Consider the following 14915-nt stretch of genomic DNA (forward strand, 5'->3'; position numbering starts at 1 on the left):
ATAATAGCCTCCACTCTTCGGGGAAGGCTTTCCACTAGATGTTGGAACATTTTTGCAGGGACATGCTTCCATTCAGCCACAAGGGCATTAGTGAGGTCGGGCGATTAGGCCTGGCTCGAAGTCGGTGTTTGAATTAATTCCAAAGGTGTTCGATGGGGTTGAGGTCAGGGCTCTGTGCAGGCCAAGTCAAGTTCTTCCACACCAATCTCTACAAACCATTTCTGTATGGACCTCGCTTAGAGCATTGTCACTGTTTCCACAAAGTTGGAAGCACAGAATCGTCTAGAATGTCATTGTATGCTGTATCATTAACTGTAACTAAGGGACCTATCCCGAACCATGAAAAACAGCCCCAGACCATTATTCCTCCTCCACCAAACTTTAAGGTTGGCACTGTGCATTCGGGCAGGTAGCGTTCTCCTGGCATCCGCCAAACCCAGATTAGTCCGTTGGACTGTCAGATGGTGAAGCGTGATTCATCACACCAGAGAACGCGTTTCCAGAGTCCAATGGTGGCAAGCTTTACACCACTCCAGCCGAAACTTGGCAGGGTGATTTACACCACTCCAGCCGACACTTGGCAGGGTGATTTACACCACTCCAGCCGACACTTGGCAGGGTGATTTACACCACTCCAGCCGACACTTGGCAGGGTGATTTACACCACTCCAGCCGACACTTGGCAGGGTGATTTACACCACTCCAGCCGACACTTGGCAGGGTGATTTACACCACTCCAGCCGACACTTGGCAGGGTGATTTACACCACTCCAGCCGACACTTGGCAGGGTGATTTACACCACTTCAGCCGACACTTGGCAGGGTGATTTACACCACTCCAGCAGCTACTTGGCAGGGTGATTTACACCACTCCAGCCGACACTTGGCAGGGTGATTTACACCACTCCAGCCGACACTTGGCAGGGTGATTTACACCACTCCAGCAGACACTTGGCAGGGTGATTTACACCACTCCAGCTGACACTTGGCTACTCAGCCATGGAAAACCATTCCATGAAGCTCCCGATGAACAGTCCCTTGTGCCGACATTGCTTCCAGACAGAGGCAGTTTGGAATTCGGTAGTGAGTGTTGCTACCGAGGACAGTACATTTGTAACTTTACTACGCGTTTCAGCACTACCATTCTGTAAGCTTGTGTGGCCAACACTAACTTGCTGAGTAGTTCTTGCTCCTAGACTTTCCAGTTCACAATAACAGCACTTACAGTTGACCGGGGCCACTGTAGCAAGGCAGAAATTTGAGTAACAGACTTGTTGTAAATGTGGCATCCTATGACAGTGCCACATTGAAAGTCCACTGAGCTCTTCAGTAAGGCCATTCTACTGCCAGTGTTTGTCTATGGAGATTGCATGGCGGTGTGCTGGATTTTATACACCCGTCAGCAACGGGTGTGGCTGAAATAACCAAATCCAGTCATTTGAAAGGGTGTTCACATACACTATATATGCAAACAAATCTCTTGACAACTCTACATCATCTGGTTTCACCATTCTGTCATACCACTAGACAGCACAACACCATCCTGTCATACCACTAGACAGCACTACACCATCCTGTCATACCACTAGACAGCACAACACCATCCTGTCATACCACTAGACAGGACAACAGCTGGTTTCAGCGTCATGTCTTCAGCATATTGTTTTTGGGTGTTCTCTCTGATTATCTTTATCGGGTTGAATTCTAAACCAGAAAGCTTAAGTAACGTAATTTATTCACAATGGTAGTGACACCAACACCCCACTCAAGTCAGATCTACTGTAGCTACATATCCGGTATGAATAATAACATTTAGTATTTCTTTACACTGTACACAGCACCATATAATAAAAGCACCATTTCATAACACATTGAAGTGGTCCAAAAGAGCTTTACATAGTTATTATGTATAGATTATCTATATATTATGTATAGATTATGTATAGGGCTCGATGTTCCAAAGTATTCACATTGTAGTTTGTAGAAAAATGTACATCACAGTCCATCAAGCAGGCGAACTATTAAACATGATCTATCAGAGCAAAGTGTTCCCGTTTGTAACATGATGAAATAGTATCAGTAAAACCAAAAAGGGTCGCACCCCCCCCCCAGATAGTCAGAGGGTAGTAGTCCCCCCCCCAGATAGTCAGAGGGTAGTCCCCCCCCCCCCCAGATAGTCAGAGGGTAGTCCCCCCCCCCCCCCCCCCAGATAGTCAGAGGGTAGTCTCCCCCCCCCCCAGATAGTCAGAGGGTAGTCCCCCCCCCCCCCCCCAGATAGTCAGAGGGTAGTCCCCCCCCCCCCCCCCCCAGATAGTCAGAGGGTAGTCGTCCCCCCCCCCCCCAGATAGTCAGAGGGTAGTCCCCCCCCCCAGATAGTCAGAGGGTAGTCCCCCCCCCCCCCCAGATAGTCAGAGGGTAGCCCCCCCCCCCCCCCCCCCCCAGATAGTCAGAGGGTAGTCTTCTCCCCCCCCCAGATAGTCTTTTCAGAGTCAGACTATCCTTCCGAGGTAAATTGATTTGGGGTATTTGTCTTTCAAGGTGGACCACTGCACAAAGAAGTAGTCCGAGATGTGATAGAGGATCTTTCCGGACAGGGATAGGCTCTCCACTCTGCAGATGCTCTCAACGTAGACGAGCAGGACTCTCTTCAATCCCAGGAGGCCCAGGAGAAGTCCTGCCGCGCACAGAGGGACGCAGGTCCCAGGGCCGTTACACAGCACCTGAAACAACAGAGAGAGAGACACAGAGAGATGATCACACGTTTATATAGCATGACACTCACAAGCCCTCAGAATTACCTCGACTAACCTGTACCCCGGCACATTGACTCGGTACCGGGCCCTCATGTATATAACCTCATTACTCACCTGTACCCCGGCACATTGACTCGGTACCGCTCCCTCCTGTATATAACCTCATTACTAACCTGTACCCCGGCACATTGACTCGGTACCGGTCCCTCCTGTATATAACCTCATTACTAACCTGTATCCCGGCACATTGACTCGGTACCGGTCCCTCCTGTATATAACCTCATTACTAACCTGTATCCCGGCACATTGACTCGGTACCGGTACCTCCTGTATATAACCTCATTACTAACCTGTATCCCGGCACATTGACTCGGTACCGGTACCTCCTGTATATAACCTCATTACTAACCTGTACCCCGGCACATTGACTCGGTACCGGTACCTCCTGTATATAACCTCATTACTAACCTGTACCCCGGCACATTGACTCGGTACCGGTACCTCCTGTATATAACCTCATTACTAACCTGTACCCCGGCACATTGACTCGGTACCGGTACCTCATGTATATAACCTCATTACTAAACTGTATCCCGGCACATTGACTCGGTACCGGTACCTCCTGTATATAACCTCATTACTAACCTGTATCCCGGCACATTGACTCGGTACCGGTACCTCCTGTATATAACCTCATTACTAAACTGTATCCCGGCACATTGACTCGGTACCGGTACCTCCTGTATATAACCTCATTACTAACCTGTACCCCGGCACATTGACTCGGTACCGGTACCTCCTGTATATAACCTCATTACTAACCTGTACCCCGGCACATTGACTCGGTACCGGTACCTCATGTATATAACCTCATTACTAAACTGTATCCCGGCACATTGACTCGGTACCGGTACCTCCTGTATATAACCTCATTACTAACCTGTATCCCGGCACATTGACTCGGTACCGGTACCTCCTGTATATAACCTCATTACTAAACTGTATCCCGGCACATTGACTCGGTACCGGTACCTCCTGTATATAACCTCATTACTAACCTGTATCCCGGCACATTGACTCGGTACCGGTACCTCCTGTATATAACCTCATTACTAACCTGTACCCCGGCACATTGACTCGGTACCGGTACCTCATGTATATAACCTCATTACTAAACTGTATCCCGGCACATTGACTCGGTAACGGTACCTCCTGTATATAACCTTGTTATTTTGTGTTACTTTAGTTTATTTGGTAAATATTTTCTTAACCATTTCTTGAACTGCATTCTTGGTTAAGGGCTTGTAAGCACTGTCAGAGACTAAATGGGATAAAGCAGTGTACAGTACACAGACAACAGTACCATGTCTGGCCTAACAAGGCTAGATGATATATTATGATTCAACCTACCATGTCTGGCCTAACAAGGCTAGATGATATATTATGATTCAACCTACCATGTCTGTTATAACAAGGCTAGATGATATATTATGATTCAACCTACCATGTCTGGCCTAACAAGGCTAGATGATATATTATGATTCAACCTACCATGTCTGTTATAACAAGGCTAGATGATATATTATGATTCAACCTACCATGTCTGGCCTAACAAGGCTAGATGATATATTATGATTCAACCTACCATGTCTGGCCTAACAAGGCTAGATGATATATTATGATTCAACCTACCATGTCTGGCCTAACAAGGCTAGATGATATATTATGATTCAGCCTACCATGTCTGGCCTAACAAGGCTAGATTATATATTATGATTCAGCCTACCATGTCTGGCCTAACAAGGCTAGATGATATATTATGATTCAACCTACCATGTCTGGCCTAACAAGGCTAGATGATATATTATGATTCAACCTACCATGTCTGGCCTAACAAGGCTAGATGATATATTATGATTCAGCCTACCATGTCTGGCCTGACAAGGCTAGATGATATATTATGATTCAGCCTACCATGTCTGGCCTGACAAGGCTAGATTATATATTATGATTCAAACTACCATGTCTGGCCTAACAAGGCTAGATGATATATTATGATTCAACCTACCATGTCTGGCCTAACAAGGCTAGATGATATATTATGATTCAACCTACCATGTCTGGCCTAACAAGGCTAGATGATATATTATGATTCAACCTACCATGTCTGGCCTAACAAGGCTAGATGATATATTATGATTCAACCTACCATGTCTGGCCTAACAAGGCTAGATGATATATTATGATTCAACCTACCATGTCTGGCCTAACAAGGCTAGATGATATATTATGATTCAGCCCACCATGTCTGGCCTGACAAGGCTAGATGATATATTATGAATCAGCCTACCATGTCTGTTCTAACAAGGCTAGATGATATATTATGAATCAGCCTACCATGTCTGGCCTAACAAGGCTAGATGATATATTATGATTCAGCCTACCATGTCTGTTATAACAAGGCTAGATGATATATTATGATTCAACCTACCATGTCTGGCCTAACAAGGCTAGATGATATATTATGATTCAACCTACCATGTCTGGCCTAACAAGGCTAGATGATATATTATGATTCAACCTACCATGTCTGGCCTGACAAGGCTAGATGATATATTATGATTCAACCTACCATGTCTGGCCTAACAAGGCTAGATGATATATTATGATTCAACCTACCATGTCTGGCCTAACAAGGCTAGATGATATATTATGATTCAGCCTACCATGTCGGGCCTGACAAGGCTAGATGATATATTATGATTCAACCTACCATGTCTGGCCTAACAAGGCTAGATGATATATTATGATTCAACCTACCATGTCTGGCCTGACAAGGCTAGATTATATATTATGATTCAGCCTACCATGTCTGGCCTGAGCCTGAACACCAGAGGAACGGCGTAGAGCAGGGCGTTCAGGGTGGAGATCACAGAGGAACTCCAGGATTGCCGCACCTCACGGCTTCGAGGGATCCTCTGGATGGTAAACTGACAGGAAGAGAAGGAAGTGATAAAATGGAGACGGCTAGCTTAAATCTCACAGGTACATCGATAGGACAAAGTAGGCTAAAATATACAAGTTACAGCAGGGACAGGTACCACAAGCGATACTGACTATATACAGAGAGAAATCTATCCCAATGGCAAGTAGCCTAGTGATGGGAAGTTTTGTTACACCAAAAAAAAGAAAGAAAAGGGAGTTGACGCCATCTAGTGGTGAGGACAGGACTTGCACATGAGAACTCGATTTACACCACAGATCAGAATCTCATCTCAATGAGAATTTTAACAACATAAGATGTTCATTTGAATAGCTAGTGGAGTTATAAAGATCCTTAAAACTCAAAAAAAAATGTTGTTATGTAAGACATTCTATTACAGAGAGGAATTCATATTTCAACAAACGGTAACAGTGCAGTAAGAAACAGGGATCTTGAGACCTCCATTTGTCCATGTTTTCCTTATTTTGAAGGGCAGTTGATGACGGTGTCTGAAATCAGCTACTCAAGAACTATGCTACTTAAATGTGCAAGAGGCTGTTGGCCTACCTGGCCTTTTGAACCAGTGTCTTTCTTTGAGTTTTCAAAGGTGCGTATCTTGTCTTCACTCATCTTGTCTGTGTCTGCGATTATATAGTGTCTTGGGCTGTAGGACTGAGAGAGACTCTCCATCAGTCGCAGGATCTCAGTGGTGTGTCCCCCTGAAGAAAAAAACACAATAAATGCATAGATGTAACATAGGCTACATGGTCAATAGAAGCGAGCACTAATATTATCCCCTGGGTCTCCTTTTCCAATGGTGCTCTGTGTTACAACAATCCAAACAGTTTAAAACAAAGTATATACAAAGTGTAATTCTTAGATTTTACAAGTACATTTCACAATGAACCGGTATTAAAGTCTTAAAGGGACCTAATTAACCAGGATGTCCAGCTGTAATATATCCTGAAGGAATGAGCAGCACTATAACTAAAAGCAGTTTGGCCCAAAACAGAGGAGACATATTATATCACCATAATCTAGGACTGGCAGGAGTGTCGCCTGTACAATCTTCCTGTTGTCAAAAGTCAAACAGGACTATTCTAAATAAGACACCAAGGTTAATCCGTGTTTTAGTTAGTTTATCTATCTATTTTATCTATATCAATCAATCAATTTGTGCTCCACTCAAGCTAGCCTATAGGCTACATTATGCAAGTCAGTGGGGTCCATACTATGAGACTTGGATAACAAACGTTGTTATAATGTCAACAAACAAGTTTCGTATGGAATCGAAAGCATGCTGCAGTTCACAAACGGCGAGTTTCACAGAGAGGGCACTAATTTCGAGAACAAAACAGTATCATCCGTATATTGGTGCAATTTACATTTACTCGCAGACAAGCAAAATTGTGTTTCTAAAGAAAGTCAAAAAGTGATGTTTTGACAACAACAACAAAAAAAACACTGACTGCGCATTATAATGTTACAGACTATAAAAAATACATTTAGCTTTAAAGGAGCTGATCTCTTCCTCATTTTACCCGCCACGTCATGTTTGTTATTGGTGACGTCAGCCCTAATAATAGCTAGATTATTACAACGCGATTATTTGTTATTACTCTGTAGTTTAATAACTAGCATAAAGGCAGCAAAAAATGACAATTAAGTGTAAAGTAAAGAGTAAAGCCTAGTAATTGATAAAATATGAATAAATGCCCCAAAAAGCAAAGGATTGTCTCGGACGCTTCAGTACCTGCTGCGAACTTAGCCAGTTAGCTAACTAACGTTACTTTTAAAATGCTGATACCTGATCCAGCAACGATAAGCACGCAGACGGGACCTTTCTCTCCAGGTTTACATTTTGATCCAGAACGAATCACAATCAGAAGCCGCACTATAACACAAATCACTGTAAAACAAAGTCCTGTGAATAGTCCTAACAACACTGCCATGATTGCTACTACGGACTCTCGTTTGGACCAGTTGGAGCGGAGCGCGAAAGCGTTATGTATGTACAGTTTCCTGGAAACGGTCTAAGCAACAATAAAATGGATGTCAACGGGGGAAACCAAACTGCTGAGATTGATTTTAATTAAGCTTTAACCATTAATAAAGTAAGTTTTTTGGCTTTGTTGAATTTATTCAACAAAACAAGTCAGCATCCAGACCACAAAATGCAACATCCCGTCATATGGCTTAAATCATTGTATCATTGATGGCCATACTGTCATGTCATAACCTGTCAATATAATAATCTCAATAATAACAGTTTCTACTACATTGAACCAGAACATGCAAGAAGGACGGCTGTGGGGGATAAATCTTCCCAGAAGCATATTTTAATTTGAATAGGCCTGGTGGACTGGCTTGGGGAGCCATGCAACCCCAAATCTCAAACAATATTAGCCTATTTATTGCTTGAGCGTGGGTCAGCACAAAACTGTGTCACCAATCAGGCCCCCGAGGACTGGAATTACCCACCCTAGTCTAAACCACCTGGTAGGCCAGACCCCCCCCCCCCCCCCCCCTCCTCCCCAACACCATCTGAGTCACAGGACCATGGTCTTTTCAGCAACACCAAACATTGTCACTGTTGATCAGGGAGTTAAATTGATATTAGCAAATTCACATATATTTCATTAACGCGTGTGTGTGTTGGGAGGGAGGGGGTGTATGTGAATAGGCCTATCTCTTTAATGTAGCTGTAGTTCGATCCCCAAATGATCGAAGTGCCCTGCCCTACTGTAACCTCCCCATCACTTCCATAAGCGAGCGTCAGTTTCGCTGCATACCACACCGCTGTCAATTTGCGCGTTATGTGGGGTGGATTTATCATTCTGTGCAATGCAGTTTAGAACTACGGTTCCCCTTTGCACGGTAAAATCGGACTTGTAGGCTCGGAGAGAGCTATATTAAAAGTACTAAACATAACATGGCATCGGAAAGAATTTGCCATGCCTTCGCACCATCACAAACCAGTTGAGTTCGGAACAGAGATCTACATGGAAGCCTGAAGAAAGGTAAATCTGACTGCTCATGTGTGTCTCTTAGGCTGTTCGTTTATGATTTTGAACCATACGCTATGTTACAATTACAGTGAAGGAAATGCCGTTCGTGCAATGCAACGTGAGCTGGTTCGTGAACGTTGTTAGTTATATTGGTTGAAAATATCCGAATGACAATGATAAAGGAATGATACATTGACTTTGATTGTAAACGCATCTACCACGATATAACTGCATCGTTTTAATGTTACGCTACATTACATATACACATGCGCAGGATTTATTGTTTCATTTGTTGGCTACACATTTGCAGTATAGGCCTACAATATTTTGTTTTCTCCATTTAACCATTATTTAACTAGGCAAGTCAGTTAGGAACAAATTATTATATACAATGACTGCCTACACCGAAGCTGGACCAATTGTGTGCCGCCCTGTGGGACTTTCAATCACGGTCGGTTGTGATACAGCATGGAGTCGAACCAGGGTGTCTGCAGTGACGCCTCTAACACGGAGATGCAGCGCCTTAGACCTCTACGCCAGTCGGGATCCATAAAGAGCAAACATTTAAGTAGATATAACAATTAGGTAAATTAACAAAACAAAGACATTGATTAAACCAGCTGGGAGAGTTCCTTCACAACGGAGTGTGCCCGTTTATGACAGCGACTGGTGCTTCTAACAACCCACTGGAGCTATATAATTTGATGATGGGGATGCCAGTTTATGCAGCTGGTTTGCTGATGTTGTCCTCAGCCTCCCAGTATCCTTCCTGTAATGCCAGGTTGGGTGATGCATGCAAGCAAAACCCCAAACCCAGATTGATTCCAGTCCTCCAGGGTCTGATTGGTGTCACTGTTTTGCCCCAGCTAACACACCTGACTCCAATAATCACCTAATCATGATCTTCAGTTTAGAATGTAATTTGATTAATCAGCTGGGTTTTGTCGTGTGTTTAATGCTTTTTGACTTGTCCCCAAATTAATATAGTTGGTTAAGAGTTAGTTTTGATATTTTAATCTGGTCTGGTGTGGGTGGACAAAATCAACATGCGGGCGCACGCTTGCATTGCATTTTTTTTTTTTACACATACATGTTATTCAATCTGCTCGCGAGCATTAATGAGCTTCTGTGTAGCCAGACGCTAACATGCTGACCAGACCGCACATGTGCCTGCACTGACTTTGTCCCCCCCCCCAGGACATGCATGTTGAAATATCAAAACAAACTCTGAACCAATTATATACATTTTTTTGGGACAGGTCGAAATGCATTAAACATTTATGGCAATTTAGCTGGCTAGCTTGCTGTTGCTGTCTAATTTGTCCTGGGATAAAAACATTGGGTTGTTATTTTACCTGAAATGCACAAGGTCCTCTACTCCGACAATTAATCCACAGATTAAACGGTAAACTGAATTTGTTACTCGTCATCTCTCCTCCTTCCTTCAGGCTCCTTTTTCTTCTTTGGACTTGATATGGGGTCAGCTACATTACTCCAACCGAGTGGAGTGTGGACCTCAGTTCATCTATCAATCACCCACGTGGGTTTATGCTACTAAAAACCATTGAGGAGATGGGAGAGGCGGGACTTGCAGTGCATTGAGCTTCACAAATAGAACCAAGTTTTAAGTGACTTGAGCAGTGTGCTCATCATGTAAAACAGAATTTGCTTCTGTTTGTGATGCTTGATGCGCTGCAAGTCCCGCCTCTTCCATCTCCTCATTGGTTTTTAGGAGTATATACCCACGTGGGTGATTGAAAGATGAACTGAGGTCCACTCTCCAGTCCAGTTGGTAGTGGTAATACACCTTAAAGTTGGTTGCCGAACAGCCATCTAGCTAGCTAAATTGCCATAAATGTTTAATGCTTTTCAACCTGTGCCCAAATTAATATAGTTGGTTCAGAGAGCACCAGGCGGTGTCAGAGGAAGACCCTAAAAATTGTCAAAGACTCCAGCCACCCTAGTCATAGACTGTTCTCTCTGCTAACGCACGGCAAGCGGTACTGGAGTCCCAAGTCTAGGTCCAAGAGGCTTCTAAACAGCTTCTACCCCCAATCCATAAGACTCCTGAACACCTAATCAAATGGCCTCCCAGACTATTTGTATTGCCCCCCCCCTCTTTTACGCAGCTGCTACTCTCTGTTTATCATCTATGCATAGTCACTTTAACTCTACCTACATGTAAATATTACCTCAACTAACCGTTGCCCCCGCACATTGACTCTATACCGGTACCCCCCTGTATATAGCCTCCACATTGACTCAGTATCGGTACCACCTGTATATAGCCTCCACATTGACTCTGTACTGGTACCCCCTGTATATAGCCTCCACATTGACTCTGTACCGGTACCCCCTGTATATAGCCTCCACATTGACTCAGTATCGGTACCACCTGTATATAGCCTCCACATTGACTCTGTACTGGTACCCCCTGTATATAGCCTCCACATTGACTCTGTACTGGTACCCCCTGTATATAGCCTCCACATTGACTCTGTACTGGTACCCCCTGTATATAGCCTCCACATTGACTCAGTATCGGTACCACCTGTATATAGCCTCCACATTGACTCTGTACTGGTACCCCCTGTATATAGCCTCCACATTGACTCTGTACTGGTACCCCCTGTATATAGCCTCCACATTGACTCTGTACTGGTACCCCCTGTATATAGCCTCCACATTGACTCTGTACCGGTACCACCTGTATATAGCCTCCACATTGACTCTGTACTGGTACCCCCTGTATATAGCCTCCACATTGACTCTGTACTGGTACCCCCTGTATATAGCCTCCACATTGACTCTGTACTGGTACCCCCTGTATATAGCCTCCACATTGACTCTGTACTGGTACCCCCTGTATATAGCCTCCACATTGACTCTGTACTGGTACCCCCTGTATATAGCCTCCACATTGACTCTGTACCGGTACCCCCTGTATATAGCCTCCACATTGACTCTGTACTGACACCCCCCTGTATATAGCCTCCACATTGACTCAGTATCGGTACCCCCCTGTATATAGTCTCCACATTGACTCTGTACCGGTACCCCCTGTATATAGTCTCCACATTGACTCTGTACCGGTACCCCCTGTATATAGTCTCCACATTGACTCTGTACCGGTACCCCCTGTATATAGTCTCCACATTGACTCTGTACCGGTACCCCTGTATATAGTCTCCACATTGACTCTGTACCGGTACCCCCTGTATATAGTCTCCACATTGACTCTGTACTGACACCCCCTGTATATAGTCTCCACATTGACTCTGTACTGGTACCCCCTGTATATAGCCTCCACATTGACTCTGTACTGGTACCCCCTGTATATAGCCTCCACATTGACTCTGTACTGGTACCCCCTGTATATAGCCTCCACATTGACTCTGTACTGGTACCCCCTGTATATAGCCTCCACATTGACTCTGTACCGGTACCCCCTGTATATAGCCTCCACATTGACTCTATACCGGTACCCCCTGTATATAGCCTCCACATTGACTCAGTATCGGTACCCCCTGTATATAGTCTCCACATTGACTCTGTACTGGTACCCCCTGTATATAGCCTCCACATGGACTCTGTACCGGTACCCCCTGTATATAGCCTCCACATTGGCTCAGTATCGGTACCCCCTGTATATAGCCTCCACATTGACTCTGTACCGGTACCCCCTGTATATAGCCTCCACATTGACTCAGTATCGGTACCCCCTGTATATAGCCTCCACATTGACTCTGTACCGGTACCCCCTGTATATAGTCTCCACATAGACTCTGTACTGGTACCCCCTGTATATAGTCTCCACATTGACTCTCTACCGGTACCCCCTGTATATAGTCTCCACATAGACTCTGTACTGGTACCCCCTGTATATAGTCTCACTATTGTTATTTTACTGCTGCATGGTTCTTGCATGGAGCCCCAGACCGAGGGTGATTGACCGTCATCTTGAACTTCTTCCATTTTCTAATAATTGCGCCAACAGTTGTTGCCTTTTCACCAAGCTGCTTGCCTATAGTCCTGTAGCCCATCCCAGCCTTGTGCAGGTCTACAATTCTATCCCTGATGTCCTTACACAGCTCTCTGGTCTTGGCCATTGTGGAGAGATTGGTGTTTGTTTGATTGAGTGTGGACAGTTGTCTTTTATACAGGTAACGAGTTCAAACAGGTGCAGTTAATACAGGTAATGAGTGGAGAACAGGAGGGCTCCTTAAAGAAAAAATAACAGGTCTGTGAGAGCTGGAAATCTTAATGGTTGGTGATCCATTTTTTAAAACTTTATTTAACTAGGCAAGTTAGTTAAGAACAAATTCTTATTTTCAATGACAGCCTAGAAACAATGGGTTAACAGCCTGTTCAGGGGCAGAATGACAGATTTGTACCTTGTCAGCTTGGGGGTTTGAACTTGCAACTTTCCGGTTACTAGTCCAACACTCTAACCACTAGGCTACCCTGCCACCCCTACTTATGTCATGCAATAAAATGAAAATAAATTACTTAAAAATCATACAATGTGATTTTCTGGAGTTTTGTTTTAGATTCCGTCTCTCACAGTTGAAGTGTACCTATGATAAAAAATTACAGACCTCTACATGCTTTGTAAGTAGGAAAACCTGCAAAATCGGCAGTGTATCAAATACTTGTTCTCCCCACTGGAGATATACAGTATATATATGTTTTTACTGCATAGTTGGTTAGGGGCTCATAAGTAAGCATTTCACTGTAAGGTCTACTCCTGTTACAGTGAGGGAAGAAAGTATTTGATCCCCTGCTGATTTTGTACGTTTGTCCACTGACAAAGAAATGATCAGTCTATAATTTTAATGGTAGGTTTATTTGAACAGTGAGAGACAACAAAAAAGTCCAGAAAAACGCCCGTCAAAAAATGTTATGAATTGATTTGGGAAATAAGTATTCGACCCCTCTGCAAAACATGACTTTGTGGCAAAACCGTTGGTGGCAATTTATTATTATTATTTTTTTTAAACTTTATTTAACCAGGCAAGTCAGTTAAGAACACATTCTTATTTTCAATGAAGGCCTGGGAACAGTGGGTTAACTGCCTGTTCAGGGGTAGAACGACAGATTAGTACCTTGTCAGCTCGGGGGTTTGAACTCACAACCTTCTGGTTACTAGTTCAACACTCTAACCTTCTGATTACTATTCCAACGCTCTAACCACTAGGCTACGCTGCCGCAATCACAGAGGTCAGACCTTTCTTGTCGTTGGCCACCAGGTTTGCACACATCTCAGGAGGGATTTTGTCCCACTCCTCTTTGCAGATCTTCATCATTAAGGTTTTGAGGCTGACGTTTGGCAACTCGAACCTTCAGCTCCCTCCACAGATTTTCTATGGGACTAAGGTCTGGAGACTGGCTAGGGCACTCCAGGACCTTAATGTGCTTCTTCTTGAGCCACTCCTTTGTTGTCTTGGCCGTGTGTTTTGGGTCGTTGTCATGCTGGAATACCCACCCACGACCTATTTTCAATGCCCTGGCTGAGGGAAGGAGGTTCTCACCCAAGAATTGACGTTACATGGCCCCGTCCATCGTCCCTTTGATGCGGTGAAGTTGACCTGCCCCCTTAGCAGAAAAACACCCCCAAAGCATAATGTTTCCATCTCCATGTTTGACGGTGGGGATGGTGTTCTTGGGGTCATAGGCAGCATTCCTCCTCCTCCAAACACGGCGAGTTGAGTTGATGCCACAGAGCTCCATTTTGGTCTCATCTGACCACAACACTTTCACCCAGTTGTCCTCTGAATCATTCAGATGTTCATTGGCAAACTTCAGACGGGCATGTATATGTGCTTTCTTGAGCAGGGGGACCTTGCGGGCGCTGCAGGATTTCAGTGCTTCACGGCGTAGTGTGTTACCAATTGTTTTCTTGGTGACTTGAAATGCACAAGGTCCTCTACTCCGACAATTAATCCACAGATTAAACGGTAAACTGAATTTGTTTGGCGCTGCAGGATTTCAGTGCTTCACGGCGTAGTGTGTTACCAATTGTTTTCTTGGTGACTATGGTCTCAGCTGCCTTGAGATCATTGACAAGATCCTCCCGTGTAGTTCTGGGCTGATTCCTCACCGTTCTCATGATCATTGCAACTCCACGAGGTGAGATCTTTCATGGAGCCCCAGGCTGAGGGAGATTGACAG

The 14915-nt window shown here is 44.4% G+C and overlaps 2 protein-coding genes across 2 annotated transcripts in view; one reads left to right on the plus strand and one right to left on the minus strand.

Moving 5' to 3' along the window:
- Positions 1-2439: 2439 nt before the first annotated feature.
- On the minus strand, positions 2440-7727 carry alg14 (ALG14 UDP-N-acetylglucosaminyltransferase subunit). The gene is made up of 4 exons (XM_020468195.2): positions 7544-7727; positions 6304-6455; positions 5621-5743; positions 2440-2720 (listed from the first exon to the last, which is right to left on the minus strand). The coding sequence occupies exons 1-4, from the start codon at positions 7686-7688 to the stop codon at positions 2490-2492; spliced, it is 651 nt and encodes a 216-aa protein (XP_020323784.2). The 5' UTR covers positions 7689-7727; the 3' UTR covers positions 2440-2489.
- A 747-nt stretch (positions 7728-8474) lies between these two features.
- Positions 8475-14915, plus strand: part of LOC109875784 (TLC domain-containing protein 4-B-like) — a 33772-nt gene continuing 27331 nt past the window's right edge. Inside the window, exon 1 of the mRNA XM_031836416.1 lies at positions 8475-8756. The gene's annotated coding sequence lies outside the window, so the exon portion shown is untranslated. The remainder of the gene's footprint in view (positions 8757-14915) is intronic.

The sequence above is a fragment of the Oncorhynchus kisutch genome, linkage group LG11 (genome assembly GCF_002021735.2).
Source record: "Oncorhynchus kisutch isolate 150728-3 linkage group LG11, Okis_V2, whole genome shotgun sequence".
Taxonomy (NCBI): domain Eukaryota; kingdom Metazoa; phylum Chordata; class Actinopteri; order Salmoniformes; family Salmonidae; genus Oncorhynchus; species Oncorhynchus kisutch.